The sequence below is a fragment of the Octopus sinensis genome, linkage group LG10, assembly GCF_006345805.1.
Source record: "Octopus sinensis linkage group LG10, ASM634580v1, whole genome shotgun sequence".
NCBI classification, from domain to species: domain Eukaryota; kingdom Metazoa; phylum Mollusca; class Cephalopoda; order Octopoda; family Octopodidae; genus Octopus; species Octopus sinensis.
The window spans coordinates 17,246,115-17,273,782 of record NC_043006.1 but is presented as its reverse complement, the minus strand read 5'-3'; the positions used below and the strand labels follow the sequence as shown (position 1 = coordinate 17,273,782).

The window sequence follows — 27,668 nt, the reverse complement described above, 5'->3', positions numbered from 1 at the left end:
TGAAATATGAGAAATCATTATTTTTCTTTTACCTTCTATTTAAGACATACATATCGAATTTTCGAATATACAATAAACAGGTAAATGCTACAAATTTTTGTGGTTTAAAGATTAGAGTAGAGCGTGGTAGGCAGAGAGGTCTACTGAACAGGTTGAATATTTGCTTAGGTAAATAATAGAGGAACAAAAAAAAAAAGAAGAAAGAAACAGGATATGAGGAAAATAATGTAGGAAAAATGCTGATTAATAGGTTAAAATATAAAAGAGAAAATGTGAAATATGTTTTAAATACGGCATTTACGAAAATCACTGTTTTGTAATATACAATACGAATGAATGGATATGAAAGGAAATAACATTGAACATTGTGTTATAATCATTAAAATGTTGGATTATTACAACGCCCACTTTGGTATACAGTAGACTTAGTAAAACTAGTGAAGACATAACTATCTCTGACCGCTTACTACATACTTCAGTACATCATGTACTTTCTCTTTACTTATAGTGATTAGGTTACCCCTTTTGTCATGTAGGAGGGCCATACCATTATTACTAATTCCCTACAACACATCCCCTTTTGAGTTTTTCATAAGAAGTGTCATTTTATTTAGCAATAATTTTTTTTTTTATTATTCACCCCCACCTCCCTTTTTTGAGGTTGTTTTATCATACTCTCTTTACTCTTTTTACTTGTTTCAGTCAGTTGACTGCGGACATGCTGGAGCACCGCCTTTAGTCGAGCAAATCGACCCCGGGACTTATTCTTTGTAAGCCCAGTACTTATTCTATCGGTCTCTTTTGCCGAACCGCTAAGTGACGGGGACGTAAACACGCCAGCATTGGTTGTCAAGCAATGCTAGGGGGACAAACACAGACACACAAACACACACACACACATATATATATATATATACATATATACGACAGGCTTCTTTCAGTTTCCGTCTACCAAATCCACTCACAAGGCTTTGGTTGGCCTGAGGCTATAGTAGAAGACACTTGCCCAAGATGCCACGCAGTGGGACTGAACCCGGAACCATGTGGTTGGTTAGCAAGCTACTTACCACACAGCCACTCCTGCGCCTATGTACTTCTCTTTACTTATAGTGATTAGGTTACCCCTTTTGTCATGTAGGAGGGCCATACCATTATTACTAATTCCCTACAACACCTCCTCTTTTGAGTTTTTCATAGGAAGTGTCATTTTATTTAGCAATAATTTTTTTTTATTCACCCCCCCCCACTTCCCTTTTTTGAGGTTGTTTTTTTTCATACAATTTAATATTTTTTTTCAAATGGCATCTATTTTCAGGAACTCTGTATGTTTACTTTTCCTTTCACTTGTACACCTGGGTTCAATCACTTGCAGTGATGTTGGTATCATTGGTTCCTCCAACTTCTCTGGTTTGCTTTCCATAAATCTCTTTTTCAGTTGGTTCCTGTATCTCTTTTGTGTGCCATTTCTACTTTCTACCCAATACATCATTTTACCAATGCATTTGGTAATTACACCGTCATCCCAACTTTGCTTTCCATTCTTGTATGCCCTCATATACACCTTTTCATCAACTTAAAAGAATCTTCTTATGTCTTCCCTGGCACTTTTTCTTCTCTTGCCAGGTAGCTATTCATCAAAAACTGATTTTACTTTCCTCACAAACAGCAGCTCCACAGGTGTGCTACCTGCTGGTGTATTCAGATTTGGTGTTACATGGTACACTCTTAAAAATAGTTGTAGAGCTACCTCCTTATTTAATTTTCTAAGGGTTCTTTTGAAGGTATCAACAAAGCATTCTGCCTGTCCATTAGATCTGGGATGGTATGGTGCCATAGTTATATGTTCTACCACAAACATTTCACAATTTTGTTTTAATCTGCTAGACACAAATTGTGTTCCATTGTCAGACACTACCTTGTCTGGGATGCCAAATCTTGCAAACAATTCATGCAAAAAAACTTTATCACAATCGAGGAGGTTGGTTTTTTACACTTCGAGAAAGTGGTCATTTCGAGAAACTATCAACTACCACTAAGTAGTAAGAACCATGTAAAGGATCAGCAACATCAGTGGAGGTGCAATGGCCTAATGGTTAGGGCAGCGGACTCGCAGTCGAAGGATCGCAGTTTCGATTCCCAGACCAGGTGTTGTGTGTGTTTATTAAGTGTAAACACCTAAAACTCCACGAGGCTCCGGCAGGGGGTGGTGGCGACCCCTGTTGTACTCTTTCACTCCAACTTTCTCTCACTTCCTGTTTCTTGTCCCTGACTTCCTACGCAACTGTTGAGCCTGGATGCACATTCATCCATCCATCGATGCTCTCGGTGTTGGGGGTTGACCTGTTTTCTCTTCTGCGGGTCTTACGAATAGCAAAGGACCACGTTTCGGACTTCTCCCACTACAGAGGCGCGATCTTGCGAGCTCTGGGATGAAGACTGCTTCGCTCAACAAACAAACAAACAAATCAGCAACATCAAGGTGTAGCCTTGACCACAGAACATCTACTTTTGAACAATGTTTACTTTTTTCATCGGCAATTTTTTCATTTCATTTTAGCTTACATACCGCTCTTCCACTCTGTTTTACAGCAATTTTATGTTCTAGTCCCTCAGCCGCATTTGAACCTTCGACTGAACCAATATTTCCACACAAAACACTTATGGGCATATCCCACAATTTGAATAGTTCCATCCACTCTGTACCAAACAGATTAATTGAACTTTTTAACACACGTATCTTCACCTTTTTTGTTTGACCTTGAAATGTTACAACCATATGAATTCACTGAAAAATATTATCGTTTTCCTGTAACACCATGTGCTACCTTTTTAGATTTAATTAATTTTGGCTTACCAACATATTTCCAAGTATATTTTTGTCTATAATGGTGATATTAATACCAGTGTCTAACTGCATTTTAATACTTGTATTTTTAATTTTCACCTTCATGAATTTCCTCATCATTATATTACCAATTTCTTCCGATGACATACTATTTATTCTTTTTCCTTTGTTCTGATGTTTTGTCATCTTCATTCAATTTTTATATGTCCTATATTTCCACAATGAAAACACTCTGCTTTCTTAAATGGACAATTTTTCTTCAGGTGTATAGATCCACATTCAAAACGAGTTTATTTCCTGATTTTTGTAGCATTTTTTTAGAAAAGTGCCTGGAGGTGGAAGCATTACTCTGGGTCAACAGGGTGGCTGCTGGCAATGGGACCCTGCACCATGCCACACAAACAGGAGAACCCAGTCATGGCTGTCAGACAATTTCTGCAACTACATCACCCCTAACATCTGGCCACCTAACTCCCCAGACTGCAACCCCCTAGATTATTATGTGTGGGTTGCAGTTAAGTAAGAGACCAACAAAACTCCTTGCAACACCAAAAATGAACTGAAAGCGAGGATTATGGCAGCATTTAAACAAGGAAACAGTCCAGAAGAGTTGCAGGAGATTCTGAAGTTGTCTGGAGGCCATGGTTGAAGCCAATGGGGATTTTATTGAATAAATTTACTCATTAGTATTTCAAGATATTTTTTATGTAATTTTGGTAAATATATCTGTTAAAATGAGATGTCAGTGTTATTTTCATTTTTGCATAATTTAGACGATAGTTTATTTACGTCCTGTGGATATATACATATATATATATGTGTATATATATATATATATATATATATATATAGGGAGAATTCACAAAACGAACAAAAGATGAAGACAGGTGGTGTATATATATATATATCAGTTGAATAAAGTTAGAACATGGTCTTAAAAACACAATTGAGAAACTTTATCTTTATTCTGACTATTTCGCACTTATTTTACTTGGAAATAACCTTTACATTCAATCTCCTCTGTATCGTGTCTTGATTTAACTATCCTTTCACATTATTCTAACACTTGCTGTAGGGTTACATCCTGGTTTTGTTCCAGCTTTGCAAGAATTCTAGTTCTAACTTTTGCATATTTTTCAGCAGTTAGTCTCTATGTAAAAATCAGGCATCTGAACATAGGTCGATTTAATTCGTCCATCTTAAACGTCTCACATTCCCTGTTAACTTTATCAGCATAAGTGATGTAGTCCTCATTGTTGCTTTTCACTCTGTTCAAACATTTCCATCATGCGCTGAACAATGAACTTTTTTCACTGGAAATTTTACACAATATCTCTATTGTGTCATTAAAGTTTATGTCCAAAGGTTTTCCTGAGAGTACATAATTACTGTATGGTTCATGTCCTGTTGCTGCCAGTTTTCTCAAGATAAAGCGAGTTTCCATCTCATCATCCCAATCTTTACATTCTTTCTTGAAGATTTGCTCATATCTTCCGTATCATGCTTCGAAAGCAATTCCTTGAACTCTGTAATGGAGTTCATTTTATTGTCTGCCGAGAACACTTTTTCTGACTTTCCTGATGATTTCAGTAATTGCAGCATTTGTTGTTGTAATATTATTTGTTGTTATTGTTGTTGCCTCTGTTGTTCCTCTTACAGTTGTATCTGCTGCTGTTGTTCTTTCATTTGTTGTTGGTGGTGTTGTTGTTACTTCAGTTGTTCTTCTTGCAGTTGTAGTTGCTGCTGCTGTTTTTGCAGCTCGAGCAAACCGGCTGACAAATTTTCCAAAATTTTACGATATATTTTGTAAAATTCACACAACAAAATTTTGTGAGTTTATTAACTCCTCTTCATGTTTCTATTCACTCCACATAAACTGGTTTATTCTTATCACCACTGTTATATCCTTATAATGTTGGATTATTATAACACCCACTTTGGTATACAGTATACTTAGTAAAACCAGTAAAGACATGGCTATCTCTGACCACCTACTATGCATTCTGGTACTTCATGTACTTCTCTTTACTTAGGTCATTCTGCTTTACTTAGGTTATTCCTTTACTAGGTTATTCCTTTCATCACATGGGTGGAGTGTACCATTATTACTAATTCCCTACAACACATTGACACAAAGGGAAATAATACAGTCAGGTGTAAACAGCACAAGGTATTTGTGTTTGAATGCTCCAGTTTCCACCCTATGCAGATCCAAACACAAGCATACATTCACACACACAATCGTCGTCATTGTCATCGTCATTGCCACCAACGTTGCCGTCATCATCATCATCATCACATTAGCTCCCAATTTTCCATGATTGCATGGAGCAGAGTTTTCAAAGGAGAGATGCTCTTCCCAAAGTCAACTTCCACATTGTTTCCAAGAAAAGCAATGTAACACATCAGTCTATTGAATAACAAACAGCCCGGACATGCTTTTGCAAAGAACTGCATATGAACAAAACCATTTGAGTGAACAGTGAGGTGTTTTTTTACGTCATTTTTTGTCTTTTTACAATCAGGGCACAACATGTCAAAACATGTCGTGGAACTGAGACAGGTTTTAGCAGTGAACTGTCATTGTCCGCATGAATGAAGTCTTGTTTACAATCAGTGCACATCCACGTGAAAACAAGGAAAAATAAGAATTCACTCATGCACGCACATACATATACATGCAAACATATATATTGTGTATGTATGTATATATATTTGTGTGTGTGTGTATGTATATATATATATTTATATATACACATAGACAAATACACACATACACATATGTATACACATATAAAAGCATATATATACACAGATCTATATACATACATGTACATACATGATACATATATATGTATATTGGCCTGCTCGCTTAGCCAGCGCGGTAGTGTCCTTTGAAGGCTAAAACAATATGAAGCACATTGTGACTAGCGATGTGTAGCAACATCTGATAGTCTGGTTGATCAGGTGATATATGTATATACATATATACATGCATATAAATATATAAACACATAATCATATATACGTACATAGATCTATATACATACATCATCATTGTTTAACTTCCGTTTTCCGCGCTAGCACGGGTTGGACATATATATATATGTATATATATATATATATATATATACATATCTATACACATATACATAAATATACATTATACACACGCACACACAGAAGGCTGCATCAGTCCCCGGTCAAACCGGCCAGCCCATGCCAGCATGGAAAATGGATGTTAAACGATGATGATGATGATGATATACATAGGTATGTGTGTGTATATGTGTATATATACATGTATACATGTATACATGTGTGTGTTCACTCATACATATGAGTGTGTATGCATGGGTGGGTGTGTTTGTGTGTACCCTTGTCTTAACATGATGTGAGGATTGTAAACAAGTATCATTATCATATAGGCAATGCTGTTTCTTTCCAGTCTTCTGTGGAAATTTATATCTGACCATCGCAAAATATTACCTTCTTTGGAAACAAATGAGGTATGGCAACAGGCAGGGCATCTGGGGTAAGTGGCCATAGAAAATTTTCATCAGTAAGTTCCCTCCGACCCATGGCAGAATTAATATTTAATAATGTGGATGATATAGGATGAACGTCCTGCACTTTCCATGTATCAATTCCCTCACAAGTTTTGGTTTGGCTGATACCATTGTAGATGGCACTTAACCAAGTTGCTGAACAGTGGAACCGAGCCAGAAATCAGGTGGTCATGAACAAAACTTCTTGACTACAGAGCCACATTTACCCCCCTATACACACACACACACACACATATATATATATGTGTGTGTGTGTGTGTGTGTCTGTATACTTTACTAGATTACTCAAGACATTCTAAGGCTTTTGTAATACTGTTGTATTACGATAGCATAGCCTTACATATCTTTTTCATAATGACTTGAAGACAATGTTCTACTGTAATGGCTATATATACATGCATGTATATCATCATCATCATCGTCGTCGTCGTCATCATTTAACGTCCGTTTTCCATGCTAGCATGGGTTGGACGGTTTGACTGAGGACTGGCAAGCTAGAAGGCTGCACCAGGCTCCAATCTGATCTGGCAAGGTTTCTACAGCTGGATGTGTGAGTGTGTGTGTGTGTATTAACACATACACACATAGATAGATATATGTGTGCGTGTGTGTGTGTGTGTGTGTGTATGTGTGTGTGTGTGTGTGTGTGTGTGTGTGTGTGTGTGTGTGTGTGTATGTGTGTGTGTGTGTGTACAACAAACTAGCTCATCTGAAATGCACAGGATTAGTAAAACCTGAAAAAAATTTATTAAGTACAAATATCTTCTTTACTTCATAATTTACATTTACTACAATGTGTCGTCAAGTTCTTGATGACACTTTCATCAACATCTAGTAGACAAAAGAAGAGATAACCAGAATTACCAAACCTTCCTTTATTAAAACATATAACTGTAGTTCCTGTAACATGAGTTTTACCAAGAAAATAAAAGACAGAAATTTCACAAAGCACAAAGTCATTTTTAAATAAAATTTTGTATTGTATCTTCAAATAGTATATACCTACATATCTACATATAATAAAACAAAGTCATTTGTTTATAAAATATAGAAATACATATATCATCATCATCATCATGCTGGTGGCACGTAAAAAGCACCCACTACACTCTCGGAGAGGTTGGCATTAGGAAGGGCATCCAGCTGTAGAAACTCTGCCAGATCAGACTGGAGCCTGGTGCAGCCAACTGGTTCGCCAGACCTCAGTCAAATCGTCCAACCCATGCTAGCATGGAAAGCGGACATTAAAAGACGATTGCTGTCGTCATCATCATTATTATTATTTTAACATTTAGTTTCCTATGCTTGCATGGGTTGCATGGAGGCAGATTTCCTGCAGCTTGATGCCCATCTTGGTGCCAACTGGCACTTCTTCCCAAGGAAGGTAGTATTTCCCCCATTGTCAGCCAAGATCCTGGCTGACAATTGGAATTGAATGACACAGCTTGTATGACAGCAACTACCATGTGATGTCAAGACAAGGTGACACAAACACACACACACACACACACACACACACACACACATATATATATCGTAGAGATATAGATATACACAGGTTGTAATGGATAAATTGTTGCCATTTTATATTTTTAATTTCATGCATGCACATTGTTTCTGTTTGATTTTGTTGACTACACAGTGAAGTAGGGTCAGTTGGGAACCATCTGTGAGAAAAACAGCCCCATGATGCAATTCACCTTTGCCAGAAATTTGGAAAAGACATGCTGTACTGCTTGGTATTTGCGCCAGAAGCTCCAATATGAATATTTCAGAGTTTTGGGGTGTCAATCTGAAAACAGTGCAATCTGAGGACATGTACCGGGAGTGGTAAAAATCAAGCATCCAGTCAACATCATGGTATCTGGAGTGATCACTAGTAACGACGATGTTATGCCTCCATCCAACTTCCCACACAGCTTCACACCCACCACAGAAACCTACATCAAGTGCCTCGAGGTGGAAGTGTTACTAAGGGTCAAGAGGGTGGCTGCTGGAAGACCCTATGTCTACCAACAGGACTCTGCACCATGCCACACAAGCAGGAGAACCCCAGTCATAGCTATCAGACAATTTCTGTGACAACATGATCCCTAACATCTGACCACCTAACTCCCCAGATTGCAACCCCCTTGATTATTATGTGTGGGGTGCAGTTGAGTGAGAGGCTAGCAAAACTCCTTGTAACACCAAAGATGAACTGAAGGCAAGGATTATGGTAGCATTCACAAGGAAACAGTCCAGAACAGTTGCAGGAGATTCCAAAGTCGTCTGGAGGCCATGATTGAAGCCAATGGTGATTTTATTGAATAAATTTACTCTTTAATATTTCAAAATATTTTTTATGTAATTTTGGCAAATATATCTGTTAAAACGAGATGTCAGTGTTATTTTCCCTTTTGCATAATTTAGACGATAGTTTATTTACGTCCTGTGGATATATACATATATATATAGGGAGAATTCACAAAACAAACAAAAGATGAAGACGGGTGGTGTATATATATATATATACATATATATATATATATCAGTTGAGTAAAGTTAGAACATGGTCTTAAAAACACATTTTTGAACATGGTTCAGACAACACACGTAATACTGTGGGCTCTACAAGCTTTTATCATCCTGTCTTATTTGGTGGAGAATCAGCAAGCAGCAAAGATTCTGTTTATACCATCACTAGAGTATAGTCACTGTGTAAGTATATGAATGCATTGGGCCAAGAGCTAGTGCAACGTGGACACAAAGTTGCCATGTACATGTGCCAGGAGATGAACTTTTGAGATTGCCCGGGATTGCACTTCAAAGTTATCAACTTCTACTGACCTACTTATGTCTCTCATGGTGGACAGAGTGTGTTATCTGAGGAAGGAACAGAAATTAAAAAACTGATGTACGAGATGATACAACAGAACAATGATGCCTGCATTACAAGGACTTTGATTTAGCTGTCATTGATAGCATTTTCTCCACTCAATGTTTCTACTTAATGCCATATAACCTATTGAACTTTATGAACATTACGAAATACTTGTTCAATGTTAAAATACCATAATAAAAAACATGAAAACCAAACCATGTTTTAACTTTATTCAACTAATATGTCATTCTATACACATTCACACAAATTCGGAAAAAAAGTAATATATATACATATATATATATACATACACAACACATATATATGTGTAAATGTGTGTACATACACACACACGCATGATGGACTTCTTTCAGTCTCCATCTACCAAATCCAGGTTTTGGTCAACCTGGGGCTATTGTGGAAAACGCTTCTCCAAGGTGTCATGTAGTAGGACTGAACCCAGAACCATGTGGTTGAGAAGCAAATATCTTACCACACAGCCATGCATGCACCTTTATATATAGTCCATAGACGTGACCCAGAGATTCTCCATATAGATGACATTTAGTAGTGCTCAAAAGATTCAGCCTCAGACTCCGATGCGTTTACAAGGGGTTGATTCCACAAGATAAAGAAAGGCTATAAGAGGGATCAAGTTGAGTGGGTATAGAGTCAATTATGTGGATAAATCAATTAGACACATTAAGCATATAAAATATATTAAATATAATAGTTTGGGTATGAAATACAAAATATATATATATGTATGCATGCAAAAGGGAAGAAAGCAAATGGTGGAGATTTTCAAATGATGAATTTTTAAGTATAAATATATAGATATTTATATTAATAGGTCCAACTTACACAGAGTACAAAAGGACAGAGAAAACTGAAGGATTGGAAGAAAGGTGTTATAAGACCAACATCTGTTTCTGGAGGCTCAGCGATCCATAATAATGGTAGTAGTTTAGTTCATCACAAAATGCAGCCATATTGATGCATTTAACTTAGGATGAAATGAGTCTCCTTCATCAGAGTAGAAAAGATCTAACATTTCAGATTTTAATACAGAGAAGTTCAACAATGGAATGATCAAATGTGGAGAGCTGACTGTATTAGAGGGGGGGGGGAGAATAGGAAGGTCAGTGGGGTTATCCACTGACCTTCACTTTGACAACCAATACAGGCTTGTTTACGGTCCTTCAAGTTAAATGTTTGACGAAGCAAAAATAACAGAATAAGTAACAGACTCAGAAAAATAAGTACTGGGGTCAATTTGTTCCACTGAGCCCTTTAAGATGGTGTCCCAGTGAACTGGGAACTGGCAGAAACGTTAGCATGCCGGGTGAAATGCTTAGCGGTATTTTGTCTGCCGCTACATTCTGAGTTCAAATTCCACCAAGGTCGACTTTACCTTTCATCCTTTCGGGGTCGATTAAATAAGTACCTATTTCTTTATTGCCCACAGGGGGCTAAACACAGAGGGGACAAACAAGGACAGACATAGGTATTAAGTCGATTAGATCGACCCCAGTGCGTAACTGGTACTTAATTTATTGACCCCGAAAGGATGAAAGGCAAAGTCGACCTCGGCGGAATTTGAACTCACAACGTAACGCAGACGAAATACTGCTAAGCATTTCGCCCGGCGTGCTAACGTTTCTGCCAGCTCGCCGCCTTTAATTAAATAAGTACCACTTACTCACTGGGGTCGATATAATCGACTTAATCCGTTTGTTCTCTCTGTGTGTAGCCCCTTGTGAGCAATAAAGAAATAAGGTGGTGTCGCAGCATAACACAGTCAAATGATTGAAACAAGCAAAAGATAAAAGGTAAAAAAAAAAAGTTTGATCATCTCATCTGGACTCATAGGTAACACAATTACTGTGCATGCATACATGCACATTAACTTACATTGAGACAAAAATACAAAGAGATACTGATACACATGTCTAAAAGGACAAATGCAAATGAAGCCAAGAAACAAGTAAAGTGATACGAGTACGTATTACTGCATATTAACAAAGAGCATGCCAAAATGTGTACCATTTCCCCCCAAAGCTAAAAATCTTTGCTACTGAAAACAGAATAAAATTCTATGCATGTTCCAGACTAGAACTATTTCCAGTGAATGAATGAATGAATGAATGGATGGATGAATGAATTGAGAGTTAAGAGAAACATGAAAATTGAATTTTTGTCTTTTTGTTTATTGTATGCAGGCATACATACATTTATACACACTTACAATCATCAGCATTGCCATCATCATTTAACATTCATTGTCCATGCTGGCATGGGTATATATACACATACATACGTATATACATACACACACATATATGTGTGTACACATACACACATATGTGTACACACACACACATATATATGTGTACCCACACACACACACACACATATATGTGTACACACACACACACACACACACATATATATACAATTGCAGCGTGGAAGATGTTTGTAAGCCATTTAAGAAAAACACAAAAGCCGTTCGATTCACTTCAACATTTAAGTTTAATTTGTCCAAATATTTTCGTCGCTAAAATCCGCGACCTGTTCACTGGCAAAAATCTGTGCTGCAACACGGATTTTTGTCAGTGAACAGGTCGCGGATTTTAGCGACGAAAATATTTTGACAAGTGAATCGAACGGCTTTTGTGTGTTTCTTAAATGGCTTACAAACACCTTCCTCGCTGCAATTGTTTTCGTTCCAGCACACGATCTCAGATCAAATCACTTGCTATGCGAGTACATCTCCGTAATATATATATATATATATACACACTCCTGCATATGAATATATATATATATAACAATGATTATACACACACAAGCATCTACTTATAAGTGCTACACACATACAAATACACACATTAATATGGATATATGTTTGTGTGCATGTGTGTATATATAATATACACATACATACATACATATATATATATATTTATATATATATATATATATATATATATATACATACATACATACACACATACAGACATGCATACTCATGTATACACACACAGTTTACCTGTAGCTTGCACTGCAGGGTTCTCTGTTTACAAACTGTTGATTTTAGATCAACTGTATCACATCTCCCAGTGGTACCAAGTATCACTGATGCTACCAGTGAATACACACACACACACACACACACACACACACAAAGTTTTAATATAAAACCATATCAAAATAGAAGCTGTTTATCTTGGGTGGATCATTTTTGCCATTAAAAGCATACACACACTGTACCTCTTTTCATCATTATTATTATTACTAATCAATTAATAAAGAAATTAACCAATTAACTACTTGATTACTTCACTACTCATTTGATGAGTCAACCTATCCATCAATCAGTTGGTTTGACAGTCCTTTAATTACTATATAATACCACTCTATGTGAATACCTTTAAATTTTGGTAAGAAAATTGCAGAAATGAAGGAAAAAATAACACTTTAGAGCAGGGACAAAAAGTGTCATCTAGTTCAGTAAATACAGAACTGAATTTTAAATCACTGATATAGATAATCCATTAATACAAATAATCCAGTCATGAAGAAAAGACAACCCTACAAACTGCATACTTAAAAGACAAAACATGTACCCAAAAAGCCAAATTTATAATTATCAAGAATACAAAAACTATTTATTCCAGAATATTTAGGTAATGAAACAATTCTATTAGAAAATCCCCAAACCTTTTCATAATAATAATAATAATAATAATAATAATAATAATTAATAATAATAATAAATAATAATAATAATAATAATAATTAATAATAATAATAATAAATAATAATAATAATAATAATAATAATAATAATAATAATAATTATCTCTCTCTTTTACTCTTTTACTTGTTTCAGTCATTTGACTGCAGCCATGCTGGAGCACCACCTTTAGTCGAACAAATCGACCCCAGGACTTATTCTTTGAAAACCTAGTACTTATTCTATTGGTCTCTTTTGCCGAACCGCTAAGTTACAGGGACGTAAACACACCACCATCAGTTGTCAAGTGATGTTGGGGTGACAAACACAGACACACAAACATATACACACACACACATATTTATATACATATATATGACGGGCTTCTTTCAGTTTCCATCTACCAAATCCACTCACAAGGCTTTAGTCAGCCCGAGGCTATAGTAGAAGACACTTGCCCAAGGTGCCCCGCAGTGGGACTGAACCCGGAACCATGTGGTTCGTAAGCAAGCTACTTACCACACAGCCACTCCTATGCCTACTTGTAAATGATTTTTTTATATTTACATAAAAGAAATTATTATTTTGTTCATGAGGTTATCTTAATGGCCTGTTAATGTATACAGGGAGTTTCTTAGCCCTAAGCATCAGGAAGATATCGGCAAGAAGTGTAAACAGATTTAAAGGAAGAAAAACTTATAATAATAATAATAATAATAATAATAATAATAATAATGATGATAATTCTTTCTTATTTTGGTACAAGGCCAGCAATTTTGAGGGGAGGAGGAGTTGATAGCATTGACTCCCACCACCCGTACTTGGTTGATATTTATTTTATCAAAAGTATGAAAGGCAAATATGGCTTCATCAGAATTTAAACTCAGAATATATGAGTCAAAAAGGAAATACAGTTAAACATTTTTAGTGACAATTCTGTGAGCCATGAGCTAGCAGAATTGTTAAATTCTGCCAGCTCATGGCTTAAACAATAATCTTCCTTAACATCTTGCTCCTAATAACCATCATCATCATCATCATCATCGTTTTACCATCTAGTCTACCATGCCTGCATGGGTTAGCTGAGAGTGTGTTGGAGCAGAGTAGTTTTTTTTTTTTATTTAATCACCTCTCCATATAATGAACTGCCACACACAAATTTCTAATTAAACACCAGTTAAAGACAGTGTCAAATTATCTATGAACTGTAGAACAATAATCACATTGTAATTTAAGAAATAGATAAAGTAAGTACTGCAGTCATTATGGATTTTCGATATTACAAAAATACTAAATTATCTTTACTGCAAGATGACACCTCTTACAAAAAAAAATAGCAAATAATCAAGAACAATTAAGAAACTAATCTATTCTGAAAAGGTTTAACTGATAAGGAATGTGAGTAGTAAATGATCATTGACTATATAACCAGTAACTTTTATAAAATCCCCAAAATCCAATCAAAATACCTATAAATAATCATTTTCACTGTGTATTAACATACCACACCCTAATGATCTAAACTTAAAACCAACTGTTACTGGCCCGTCAGGTACAACTCACAGACTTGGTGATTTTCAGATATTCTGTTGATAATGTATTAAAAAACACACACCAAGTTTCTTAGGAGATGACATAGATTTGTTAAACCATCTCCTGTAAAAAGTAAAGAAAGACAGTCTCACTGTCTCATCTGCTGCAGTAAGTCTCTATAGAACAATGCCATATGAATGCAGATCAGAAGTAATATAATTCTGACTTGAGAAATTTACTAAGGAAATTCGTAAACGCATAGAAAAAAATTATTCATTATTGAAGGAATATAACTCATTTTGCTAAAAAGTATTTCAACTTAAATGACAACATTTATTGACAAATGTCTCAGACCACTATGGGAACAAAAGTTGCTCCATCTTATGCTAATCTAGTCATGGCATACTTTGAGATTCAAATATACAAACAATCTGGAATGAGGCTCAACATCAACTTCCATAAATATTTATTTAACAAATGGAGATCATATTTGGATGGTTGTATATTCTGAGGATACACAGCTTCAAGGAATTTGAAAACTCTTTTGTCATATAAATGAAAATTTTCATTTCGCAACTGAATTCAGTTAAAAATGACTATTCTTTCTGGATATTTTTTAATAATAAAAAGAGAAATATGAATATAAAAAACTGAGTAATATATATAAACCTATATTAGAATATCAGATAAACCTAGACACATAGCACATATGCAAAAGTGTTGTAAGTCCAAAACGTTGCTTCTACAGAAAATGAAAAAATACTTTCACCATTTCATTTCTTTTTACATTAGCAAAAATTTCAGCTTAACTATAATACTTTGTTGGGTGCATAAAATCATAATTCCATGCATCTCTTATTATAAAAGGCAGATTTTATCTGCCTCCCTTTGGGAGTTATACAAATCTACAATATAGGATTTCTTCAATTACAATTTACCTAGCAGTTTTAAGAGTACAATGCATCGCGTCATGCCAGGTCCAGTTTTTAAAATTTAAACTCCAATTAAGCAAAATTTACAGAAAACTCACATTCTGGTGTGTGTGTCAAATGCTTTTCTTAGTCTGGTTTACACCACACGCAAACGCACACACACAGTGGGCAACGAATAAAATGAAAGTAAATAGCGACAGAGTGATTTGAGGAAGACTAAAGTGAAAGTATTCTGTCTATGACGCTGATAGATACATGAGTAAAATGTATGGGAAGCTAAGAGCTAAGAGTGAGTGAAAATGTTCTTGGAAGAGAGTAATTAGTAATAAAGTAAACATACACTCATACATACATACATACATACATACATACATACATACACACACACACACACATACACACACACATACATACACACACACATACATACATACACACATACATACATACATACATATACATACATACATACATATACATACACACACACACACACACACACAGTATTGAAGCTTGAGAACAATCAGATACATTTGCAACACATCTGTTGAAAATATTATTGTTCACACACATACATATACATATATACATACAGACAGACAGACAGACAGACAGACAGACAGATAGACACACACACACACACACACACACACACACACACACACACATGATCCAGCATGGCCACAACCTCAAGGCTGAAACATATAAAAGAATAACAGAATATAAATGTGTGCAAAGTACAAGAAATATTAATGCAGTATATGGGGATTGGACAATAAGCGTAAGGCAGTGTCAATGGTGGTTCCAGAAATCCCGAGCCATAAACTACAGCCTAGAAGACGAGCCTCATCCTGAAAGATCTGTAGAACTCGACAAGGACATCCTGAAAATCCTGGTGGAACAAAATATCATCGTAACTGTTGAGGAACTAGCAGAGAAGCTTGGATTTGGTCATTCAACCATTCATTGACACCTGTGTGCTATCGGAAAAGTCAGCAAATTGGGTCAATGGGTTCCTCATGAACTTTCCGAGTCTAATTGCATGCAGAGAGTGAATGTATGCTTTTCTTTGCTGTCACATCTCACCACTACTGCGCTATGTATATCTATATATATAAAACTGTAGTTGTGTGAGTGTCTGTCCCCTTGATTTAGATTCCTAACTACTCCCACATTTTGCGGTACAGTTTAACCAAATTCGGGTAGCTTATAGTTGTGATTCATATCGAGCCCGTCTGAATATTAGCGCGCGTCTACGATGAGTCTACGATTTAAAAAAATTTACCATCGTTTTTTTTCCATTTTAATGCATAATTTTTCGTGTGTCGATGGCGGCGGAGTTGGCGTCCACGCTCACACCTGCACCTGTGGGGAAGGGAGTGTAAGGAAATCAACGTCGTAATGCGTTGTCAAGGAGACCAGTGTTCTTTTAGAACAACGACTTCATGGCTTGAAGACACCAAAACAGAAATGGCTAAGAAGCATCTACATGAGTCTACGATTTAAAAAAAAATTTACCATCGTTTTTTTTCCATTTTAATGCATTTTTTCGCTATTATATAAGGGAAGTAACTCTCTAAAAATGTCTACGATGAGTCAACGATTTTAAAAAAAATTTACCATCATATTTTTTCCATTTTTAATGCATTTTTTGCTATATTTTGGCTATAACTCTCTAAAAATGCTTATATAGTTATTTCCCTTACAAACCCGAGCAACGCCGGGCGATACTGCTAGTGTATGATATTTTCAGTCAGAAATATCTTTGTAAAACTGTTGTATGCAGGACTAGTTACACTTGTGAAAAATGCTAAACCGTTGTACTACATCACTATCAACATCTGCTTTCCATGCAAGCATGGGTTACTGTACTTTGACAATTTTCATATTTTGGCATCTGAAGCAGCTGGAGATACAATAGTTTGAAAAAAAAATGCAATTGGTCAAATTTGGACATACAACAGTTTAACATAATAGCTATGATATACATATTCATCTATTTTTCCCATGTTAATTGTTAACAAGGGAAAAATATACACACACACACACATATATATATATATATATAAGTATATATATACATGTATATATAATATATATATAAATAAGTATATGTATATACATATATACAATTAGCTGAAGATTACTCAGTATCTTAAATTTGCTGTAATATTTACAGCTTTTAATAAAATGTTGTAGTATGAAACAATTGTACTAAATTACCGGATTCATTCTTGTTGCTTATTTTTTTTATTATAATCACCCCACATATTTTTATGGGTAACACCATACAAAATTCTGGTGCATCTAAATTAAGTACCATATTCATTTGAATCTAAATTGTTGCTGAACTATATACATATATATATATATATAAATAAGTATCACATATAATACACATATCAAACAGACACACACAAACACACAACAACATTGTGGCAAATCTTTAATCATGGAAGTTAGCTTTTTTCAAGGTCAGTAGTACATGGCTGTGCATTCAATACATATTGGAAAGTGGCTGATACTAATAATAGCATCCAGCATTTTAATGAGGTATAAAAATGTGACCTATTCAACAACAAGGAAGTTGGGTGGTTTTTTCCCCCTCTTGTTCTGTGTATTGGATGATGTAGCACCACATTTAGTGGTAAGATGCCATGCGGCAACATATTTCCGCATCCAATACCCACAGAAGAAAAAAATGGGTATAATACAATCAAGATGACACATACATACAAACATATATAAATAAGGATAAGATCGTTATTTAAATATCGAACTTATCAAGTGGCCAGCAAGGGAATAAAAGCCTTCAAAGGTAATAATTATTATTAAAATTATAATTTAGGGTATCATACAACACCTGGTGCTGTATGAACTTTTAATGTGGTTTAGAGTCAAGTTTTGGCTGCTATTTCAAGCGTGGTAGTATCTCTTAGATACCCTAAATTATATTTTAATAATAATAATTATATATATATTTATTAGATAAATACACATATATACATGCATACATACATACACACACACACACACACACATACATATATATATATATTAGATACATACATATATACATGCATATACGCACATAAATTGATACACACACATACATGCACACATGTGCGCACACACATACACACACACACACACACACACACCACACACAAGCTTTTTTGGGTTTTTCTTGAATGCTTTTATGAAATCACAAGCAAATGTGAGATGTGACAAAAAATACTATAAAATGAAACAAAAATGTATTATTTTTGAGAAAGTCTAATTAACAGGCAAATTAATGAAAAGATAAAACAAAAATATGTCTACATGTTCATTAGCAATGATTAATACTTACACCACAGCTGAGTAAGCTACAAGAATTAACAGAGAACAGAAAAAGACATCATGGCTAGTTATCGGCCATAAGAGAACTGTGTAAAACTGCACAGAGTTATTATTATTAGGAATATCTACTAAATGTAATTAAGGTGTCTCACCAATTTCGTTGATTCCACAGAATTCTGGCGATCATTCCAAGAAAATATTGAAATGTTTTTATGGACATCACTTTCCTCACGGAAATTCACCATCCGATAAGCCATGTCCGGGCTCACCTGTTAATGCAAATGAAAAGAAAATAAGAAACTGGTTAAATATGATGTTTGTTTAATCAGTGTTAAGCAGTTAATTTTTTACCTTGTTTTGGTCATTAGACTGTGGCCCTGCTGGAGCACCACTGTAAATTTTTTGTCAAAAAAATGGGGGTATAAACAAACCATCACCAGTTGGCAAGCGGCATTGGGAGACAAACATAGATATACATAGATATATATACAGCAGGCTTCTTCAGTTTCTGTCTACCTAATCCACTCACAAGGTTTTGGTAGACTTAAGGCTGTAATATGAGTCACTTGCCCAAGGTGCCATGCAGTGGAATTGAACCCTGAACCATGTGGTTGAGAAGGTAACTTCTTACCACACAGCAGCACCTGCCCCAGTTGGGAACAATTAGGGTAGAACAGTTTTATTATCATATTTCACTTGAAATACACTGCTTGTGTTCCATCTTAATTTACTCTTTTACTCTTTTACTTGTTTCAGTCATTTGACTGCGGCCATGCTGGAGCACCGCCTTTTAGTTGAGCAAATCGACCCAGGGACTTATTCTTTGTAAGCTCAGTACTTATTCTATCGGTCTCTTTTGCCGAACCGCTAAGTGACGGGGACGTAAACACACCAGCATCAGTTGTCAAGCAATGCTAGGGGGACAAACACAGACACACAAACACACACACATGCATATATATATATATACATATATACGACAGGCTTCTTTCAGTTTCCATCTACCAAATCCACTCACAAGGCTTTGGTTGGCCCGAGGCTATAGCAGAAGACACTTGCCCAAGATGCTGCGCAGTGGGACTGAACCCGGAACCGTGTGGCTGGTGAGCAAGCTACTTACCACACAGCCACTCCTACGCCTATTTGAAAAGGATGAAGAATTTAGTAAAATAATTTTGTCATTGTAAAGCTATTTGAAACATAAATTAACATGACGTCTTGATAGCAAAAAGCTTTAACTGAGATCACTTCACAGAAAATAGATTATACCATTAAGCCAGGTGTGGTCTCAGGTGGGTTGATATAAAAAGAGTTAAAATTGTCTGATATGCATTGTCGCTTTTACTTTTTTTCAGTCATGAAACCATTGCCATGCTGGAGCACAATTTTGATGAGTTTCTTTTCTATAGTTGCTAACACTGACTCCAGTAATATCTTTTTTTTTTTTTAGATTAACCCTTTCATTACTGTATTTATTTTGAGATGCTCTGTGTTTTTTCTAATTATTTTAAATATAAGAAAGAATTAGTAAAATAACACCATTATCATTGAGCTAGTGTTAGGAACATAAATTGTTATTAAGATTTGGTGGAAATTTTGAATTCAAAACTTATGAAAACAAGGCATTTATACTAAGGAGCCAGAGCCGGTTTCAGCTGGGTTGGTAACAAAAGGGTTAAATGCAACTTTCTATAGAATTTCTCAAAACTAATTCAATAACAGTCACTGAGAGATGTTAATATTGTCCAGTATCCACACAAATATTAGAAATATTCTCGCTGCAGGGGATATTTTTTTCAATAAAGATATTGTAATGGATTTATTATAGAATTGTTTGAAGAGATATTATTATTCATAACATTTAAATAATAGCAATAAAGTTTGATTAACCTCATAAAAATAAACAGAAGGTGAGATTGTCTCATCAGGGAGAGAAAAAAATTAACTATTGGTAACAAATATATTATTAATATATTGGGTCATCCTATAAATAATGTAATTTTTTTATACTTCATTTATTCTTCAAAATTAAGATAAACAAAGTTCTTTTTTAATCTAAAACATACTCTCTTTCATTTTCTACAATGCTTTTCCATCTATCTGGTAGACTTCCAAAATTCACTTGTCTGTTAAGAAAAATACTCCTCCAGTACTGTTCTGACAGAATTCATATTTTTTCTGTCCAAATGATTTTGAAGACTGAAATAAATGATAATCAGATGGGGCAATGTCCAGCGAATATGGTGGGTGGGGCATCGTTTCCCATTGAAACTGCTTCAGCCTTTGGAAGGTCATCATCGCTGCATGTGGCCAAGCAGAACACCAAAGATGGTCTTGAAACCAAAGATGATCGTTTTTCTTCTAGCAACTGACTTAAGCTGCTCAAGCTGCTCACAGCAGATCTCCTTTGTTATTGTATGGTTTGGGTTAAAAGTTCAAAGTGGACTAAACCTTTCATATCCCACCAAACAGATAACAACTCCTTACATGAGTAAAGACCTCCTTTAGCCTGGCGTGCCAGTGTTCTCTTTTCCCTACCCACTTGAAATTTTTATAGAAAACCCATTTCTCATCACCAGTCACTATTTGGTCCAAAAAATGTTCATTTGTGAGACGTGACAACAAAGAAGAGCACACATTCACTCTCTGAACGTGATTAGACTCGGAAAGTTCGTGAGGAACCCATTGACCCAGTTTGCTGACTTTTCTGATGGTACACCAGTATTGATGAATTGTTGAATGACCAAATCCAAGCTTCTCTGCTAATTCCTCAACAGTTACAATGGGATTTTACTCCACCAGGTTTTGCAGGATGTTCTCGTCTAGCTCTACAGATCTTCCAGGATGAGGCTCATCTTCTAGGCTATAGTTTCTGGCTCGGAATTCCTGGAACCACTGTTGGCACTGGCTTACACTTATTGTCTGGTCCCCATATACTGTGTTAATATTCCTTGCATATTCTATTGTGTTGTTGCCTTTATTGAATTCATAAAGCAAAACATGCTGAAAATGCTCTTTTGTCATTTCCATTATAGCTTTGAAAAAAATAACTGTTAAAATTGAACTGCACTCTTCAAAACCTGCACTAAGAACAAGGTAAAATTACTGCCTGCTTTTATAGTAAGTTGATGCAGGTAGTTTATCCCATTCCCCTCCGACTTTTAGTTCATGCAATTTATAAAAATGCATTATTTATGGGATGACCCAATATATTAGCCACCATTAGTTTTGTTATCTGATGTATATTAAATCCAAAAGGAAATGTTTGCACTCTTATGGCTCTGTTTATATATATATATATATATATATATATATAATATATATGTATGTATGTATGTATGTATGTATGTATATATACATATACATATTTATGTATGTATGTTGTATCTGTGCATCATCTCCAGTTCTTTTATATCCACACAACAATAGGATTAAATGGACTCATTTAGAAGATGGATCATGGATGGAGACAATACATGAATGATTCCTCAATTGTTCCATAAGAATCTATTTATAAAGTTCCAGGTTATATTCATCTTCGGTAATTGCAGTTGTAAATCAATGTACTCACGAAATATAACTTGAAATAAATACTAAAGTTGACAACAAAATGAAACTCTAACAGGAAAATAGTATATTGTCTGAGCTAACTGGATTTTGGACAGGCAATTTGAGGGTCATAAGATCAAATTGTGCCATTCTCCCCAATGACCCACACTCTCTTTTCTGAAATGTGAGTAACCCCTCTACAGCGTAAAGTCACGTCTCTCAGGGAGTCATAGTCTTTTAAGGTGTGTGGTAAGTTCACTAGTGTTAGTGGTATGAAGAGAAAAAAAGCACCCAATACATGTGATAGAGTGGTTGACATAAGGAAGGGCATCCAACAGTAGAAACCATGCCTAAGCAGACACTGGAGCATGATGTAGTCCTTGGACCTGTCAGGTCCAACAGTTCAACCAATGCAAGTATGGAAAACATACTTTAAATGGTGGTGGTGATGGGGATGATGATGATGGGGGGATGATGCTGGTGGTGTGGATGCTGGTGTTGGCTGTGATAGTGGTGGTGGTGGTGATGATGATGACAATGATGATGATGATGAAGCAACACTATCTTCCCTTTATTTCTGAGTGGCTGCTGTTTGAACAGGTATCTAGCTTGTAAAATACTCACTCCTATACTTTATTTATCTCTCACTTGAAGAAAGATAAGTTTTCAGAATAAATAATTTGATATAATATGAATAAATCTTCCAATCCACCAGTTTCTCTCATCTCAAACAGTGGTCCCTAAAGTGTGCAGTACTGCCCTCTGGGGCAGTGGAAAGCTCAGTGGGTAAGAGCATTCAAGAAAAGTGGGGCAATAATGGTTTGGTCAAAAGGGGGCAGTAGATGTGAAAACAACAAAATAATGGGTCAATTAGTTTTATTTGTGAAATATGTTTTTTTTTAATTTGCTTTAGAAAGTGGTCTGTGTTTGTGGCGATGAGTGGGGCACCAGGAATGTGACCCAGGTGCCAAGGGGAGACAGCCCAGAAAAGTTTAGATACCACTGATATAAAAAGATTTTTTAAAAAATGATAAAAATAACCTCACTTTATCTAAGGTTTTTTTGATTTTATGATATGTGACTCTCTCTCTTCCCTAAAAGATTGATTATTCCCATTTATTTACATTTTACTTTAGTACAGGCATGTGGTAAAAAAAATAAAATATTCTATAGAACATGACATATACAACAAAGATGGACAGATTTCTTTGCTGCTGTGTTTCCAAGATTACAAAAGACAGTAGACAAAAGGCAAGATGCCATAACATCTGCCCAACCTTTGCCAGCACAACAATACACATACGAAATCTTCTGGTCATCTCTGATATTAATTTACAGAATTTGGGGTACTTTTTAAGAGTTTACATTGTGGAGGCGAAATGGCCCAGTGATTAAGGCAGTGGACTCACAGTTATAGGATCACAGTTTCGATTCCCAGACCGGGCGTTGCAAGTGTTTATTGAGCGAAAACACCTAAAGCTCCACAAGGCTCCAGCAGGGGGTGGTGGTGATCCCTGCTTTACTCTTTCACCACAACTTTCTCTCACTCCTTCTTCCTGTTTCTGTCGTATTTCAAGTCACGCTGAATCTCCCCGAGAACTACGTTAAGGCTACACATGTCTGTGGAGTGCTCAGCCACTTGCACATTAATTTCATGAGCAGGCTGTTCCATTGATCGGATCAACTGGAACCCTCGTCGTCATAACCGACAGAGTGCCAGAACAAGCCAAAAGTAGAATGATCCTGTAATAGGTTTGTCATAATAATAACCAAACAAAATTAAATTTGAGTAAGGAAATGTTTTAATTGCTTGTAAATTTTGTAAATTAGTCAGTCGCAAATACAAAAGGGTTTTCATGCAACTTTCTATAGAATTTCTCAAAACTAATTCAATGACAGTCACTGAGTGATACTAATATTGCTCAGTATTAAGATGGTGAGCTGGCAGAATGGTTAGCACACTGGGCAAAATGCTTAACAGCATTTCGTCTATCTTTATGTTCTGAGTTCAAATTCCACCAAGGTCAGTTTTGCTTTTCATCCTTTCAGGATCGATAAAATAAGTACCAGTTGAGCATTGGGGTCAATGGATTTGACTTACCACTCCCTGCAAATTTGCTGGCCTTGTACCAAAATTTGAGAGCAATACTGCCCTGTATCCATGTCATTATTAGAAAAGCTAAATATATATACAGCACATCATTGCAGAAGATTTTCTTTTCAACAAAGACATTGTGAAGGATTTATAAGAGAATTGTTTAGAGAGATATTATTATCCATACAGTTTAACCCTTTTGTTACCAACCCAGCTGAAACCAGCTCTGGCTCTGTAGTATAAATGTCTTGTTTTCATAAGTTTTGAATTAAAATCTTCTACCAAACCTTCGTCATAATTTATGTTCCTAACACTAACTGAATGATAACTAAGTTATTTTACTAAATTCTTTGTTATATTTTGGAGATGTACTTGCATATCAAGTGATTTGATCTGAGATCGTGTGCTGGAATGAAAACAATTGCAGCGTGGAAGGTGTTTGTAAGCCATTTAAGAAACACACAAAAGCTGTTCGATTCACTTCAACATTTAAGTTTAATTTGTCAAAATATTTTCGTCGCTTTAAGACCGCGACCTGTTCACTGACAAAAATCCGTGCTGCATTGTTGTTTGTTATATTTAAAGTAATTAAAAGAAACACAGAGCATCTCAAAATAAATACGGTAATGAAAGGGTTAAATAATGACAATAAGATTTAATTAACCTCACAAATAAAATGTAAGTGAGATTGTCTCATCAGGGGTAAAAAAAATATACTTATTGACAGTAAATATATTATCAACCATTAATTTTGCTATTTAACGTATAATGAATCCAAAAGAAATATTTGCACTCTTATGGCCTTGTGTGTGAGTGTGTGTATGCATGCATGCATGTATGTATGTATCTGTACATCATCTCCAGTTCTTTTATATCCACACAACGATACAATTAAATGGATCCATTTAGAAGATGGATCATGAATGGGAGACAATACATGAATGATTCCACAACTGTTCTATAAGAATCTATTTATAAAGTTCCAGGTTATATTCATCTTCGGTAATTGCAGTTGTAAATCAATGAACTCATGGCTTCATGACAAAATAATTATATAACTTGAAATAAATACTAAAGCTGGCAACAAAATGAAGCTCCAACAGGAAAATAGTGTATTGTCTGAGTTAACTAGATTTTGAACAATGAATAATAAGGGTTATCAGTATCGTTTTAATGCTCAGTTTTCTATGCCTTTAAGGATCAGTCAAAATTCACTGAGGCAGATTTTCTATGATCAGATGCCCTTCCTGTTGCCAACCTTCACCAGTTTCCAAGCAAGGTAATAATCTTGCGGTCTGTCAAGCAAACTGCCCAGACATAGTTATGCAGTGAACTGAAAACAAACAACACTATTTGAATAAGCTTAATGTTTACAAACATCTCACAGTAAGTCAAAACATGTCAAGAACCCTGGACATGTTTCAACGGTTGACTGCCCAGCAAAAACACTGTAAATACATGAGAGATAAGGAGAAATACAAACACCCATATGCATGTGCGCACAGACACTGACACACACACACACATGACAATATTCTCCAATTTTCACCTACCAACTTCACTCACAAGGTATTGGATGACCCACAGTTAAAGTACAGAATTTCAGCCAACAGCATCCACACAGTAAGACTGAACCCTCACCCATCCATATGGTTTTTGGGGGGCAAACTTCTTTAATACACAGCCATGTCTGCACCTAAGATCAAATTGTGCCATTGATGCTGTCTATAGCAACCCCAGCCAATTTAGCTACAGATAAACACCACCACCTTCACTTTACTGAATAGCTGCTGTTCAATATTTAAGAGATGAGGAATTATGTACGTTATTTACATTATTTACATTTGATGGATATTTGTCATCTTGTTTGTTGTTAACACATTTTGCGTGATATACCCTCCAGCCTTCATCAGGTGTCTCAGGGAAATTTCAAACTTGGGTTCTCATTCCTAAGGTATTTTTCGATGTCATTATTAATATTATTATTATTATTATCATCATTATCATTATTATTATCATCATTATTATTGGAGAGGTTGGTGTTAGGAAGGGCATCCAGCTGTAGAAACTCTGCCGAATCAAGATTGGAGCCTGGTGCAGCCATCTGGTTTGCCAGCCCTCAGTCAAAATCGTCCAACCCATGCTAGCATGGAAAGCGGATGTTAAACGATCATCATAATCATCACCATCATCCAGGTCACTGCTTGGAATCGAACTTGGAATCTTGGGGTTAGTAGCCCATGCACTTAACCACTACACCATATGCCCATGAGGACAAATATGTGTCAAATGTAAATAATGTGAATAGCTGCTGTTAAAATGTGCATCTAGCAGTAAGATACTTGATACTACAGTGTAATGTCTGTCACTTGCAGAGAGAGACAAGATCTATGAATAAATAGCTTGATATTACATGGATAAATCTTTCAACACAACAATTACTCCTATCATCTAGTGCAATGTAAAAAGACTTGTCTAAGGATTGAAATGTAATGACAGGGGTCACAAAATGTAAAAATATGATTGTGAAGAGATGTCGAAAGTAACAAAGATTCGAATCTCATTGTATTCTCCAAATGTAACAGGTTATGTTTATGCTAAAATTGCTCAAAGTCCAGGAGACAATGTAATAAAGAACATCAGAAAGAAGGAATATTATTCACAGTTTTTGTTCACGTGCAGAGTCAGTAAAGAAAGCTTAGTAGTAGTTAGCAGTTTCATAGTACTAGGAGAAATGACAACGATGATGTACTGGAATACTTTTAATGGGCAGAAGTTAGGTTAATTGTTTGCTGCTAGAGAGGGAAAAAGGATGAGAACTGTGTTGTTCTTTGCTTTTCAATTCAACCAAGATGCTTAGTAGCATTTCATCTGGTTTTATGTTTTGAGTTCAAATTCTGCCAATGTTGATTTTGCCTTTAATCCTTTCAGGGGTTGATAAATTGAGTAGCAGTTGAACAAAGGGGCTGATATAATCAACTCTCCCCTCCCTCAAAATTTCAAGCCTTGTGCCTTTAGTAAAAAGGATTATTATTATTATTATTATTATTATTATTGTTGTTGAGTGTGAGAGCAGTGCATGCCATCAAAGTGACACTGGGATAAAATATAGGAAGCCCAATATACCCATCATGACTACCCGTCTGATAAGGGTACACTAGGCACATGCATCACAACCATATGTGCGTGACATGGTGATCTC

At 35.7% G+C, this 27,668-nt stretch overlaps 1 protein-coding gene across 5 annotated transcripts in view; it reads right to left on the bottom strand.

Moving 5' to 3' along the window:
• LOC115216453 (transient receptor potential cation channel subfamily M member 3) overlaps positions 1-27,668 on the bottom strand; it is an 841,279-nt gene that overhangs the window by 710,199 nt on the left and 103,412 nt on the right. For 2 of the 5 annotated variants that reach the window (XM_036506322.1, XM_036506323.1), the window contains exons 2-4: positions 18,975-19,091; positions 18,833-18,848; positions 14,666-14,668 (exon numbers count right to left, since the gene is read on the bottom strand). In XM_036506322.1, coding sequence (XP_036362215.1) covers positions 14,666-14,668; positions 18,833-18,848; positions 18,975-19,042 — 87 coding nt within the window. In that variant the 5' untranslated portion in view covers positions 19,043-19,091. The remainder of the gene's footprint in view (positions 1-14,665; positions 14,669-18,832; positions 18,849-18,974; positions 19,092-27,668) is intronic. The other 3 variants (XM_036506319.1, XM_036506320.1, XM_036506321.1) reach the window with 2 other exon arrangements.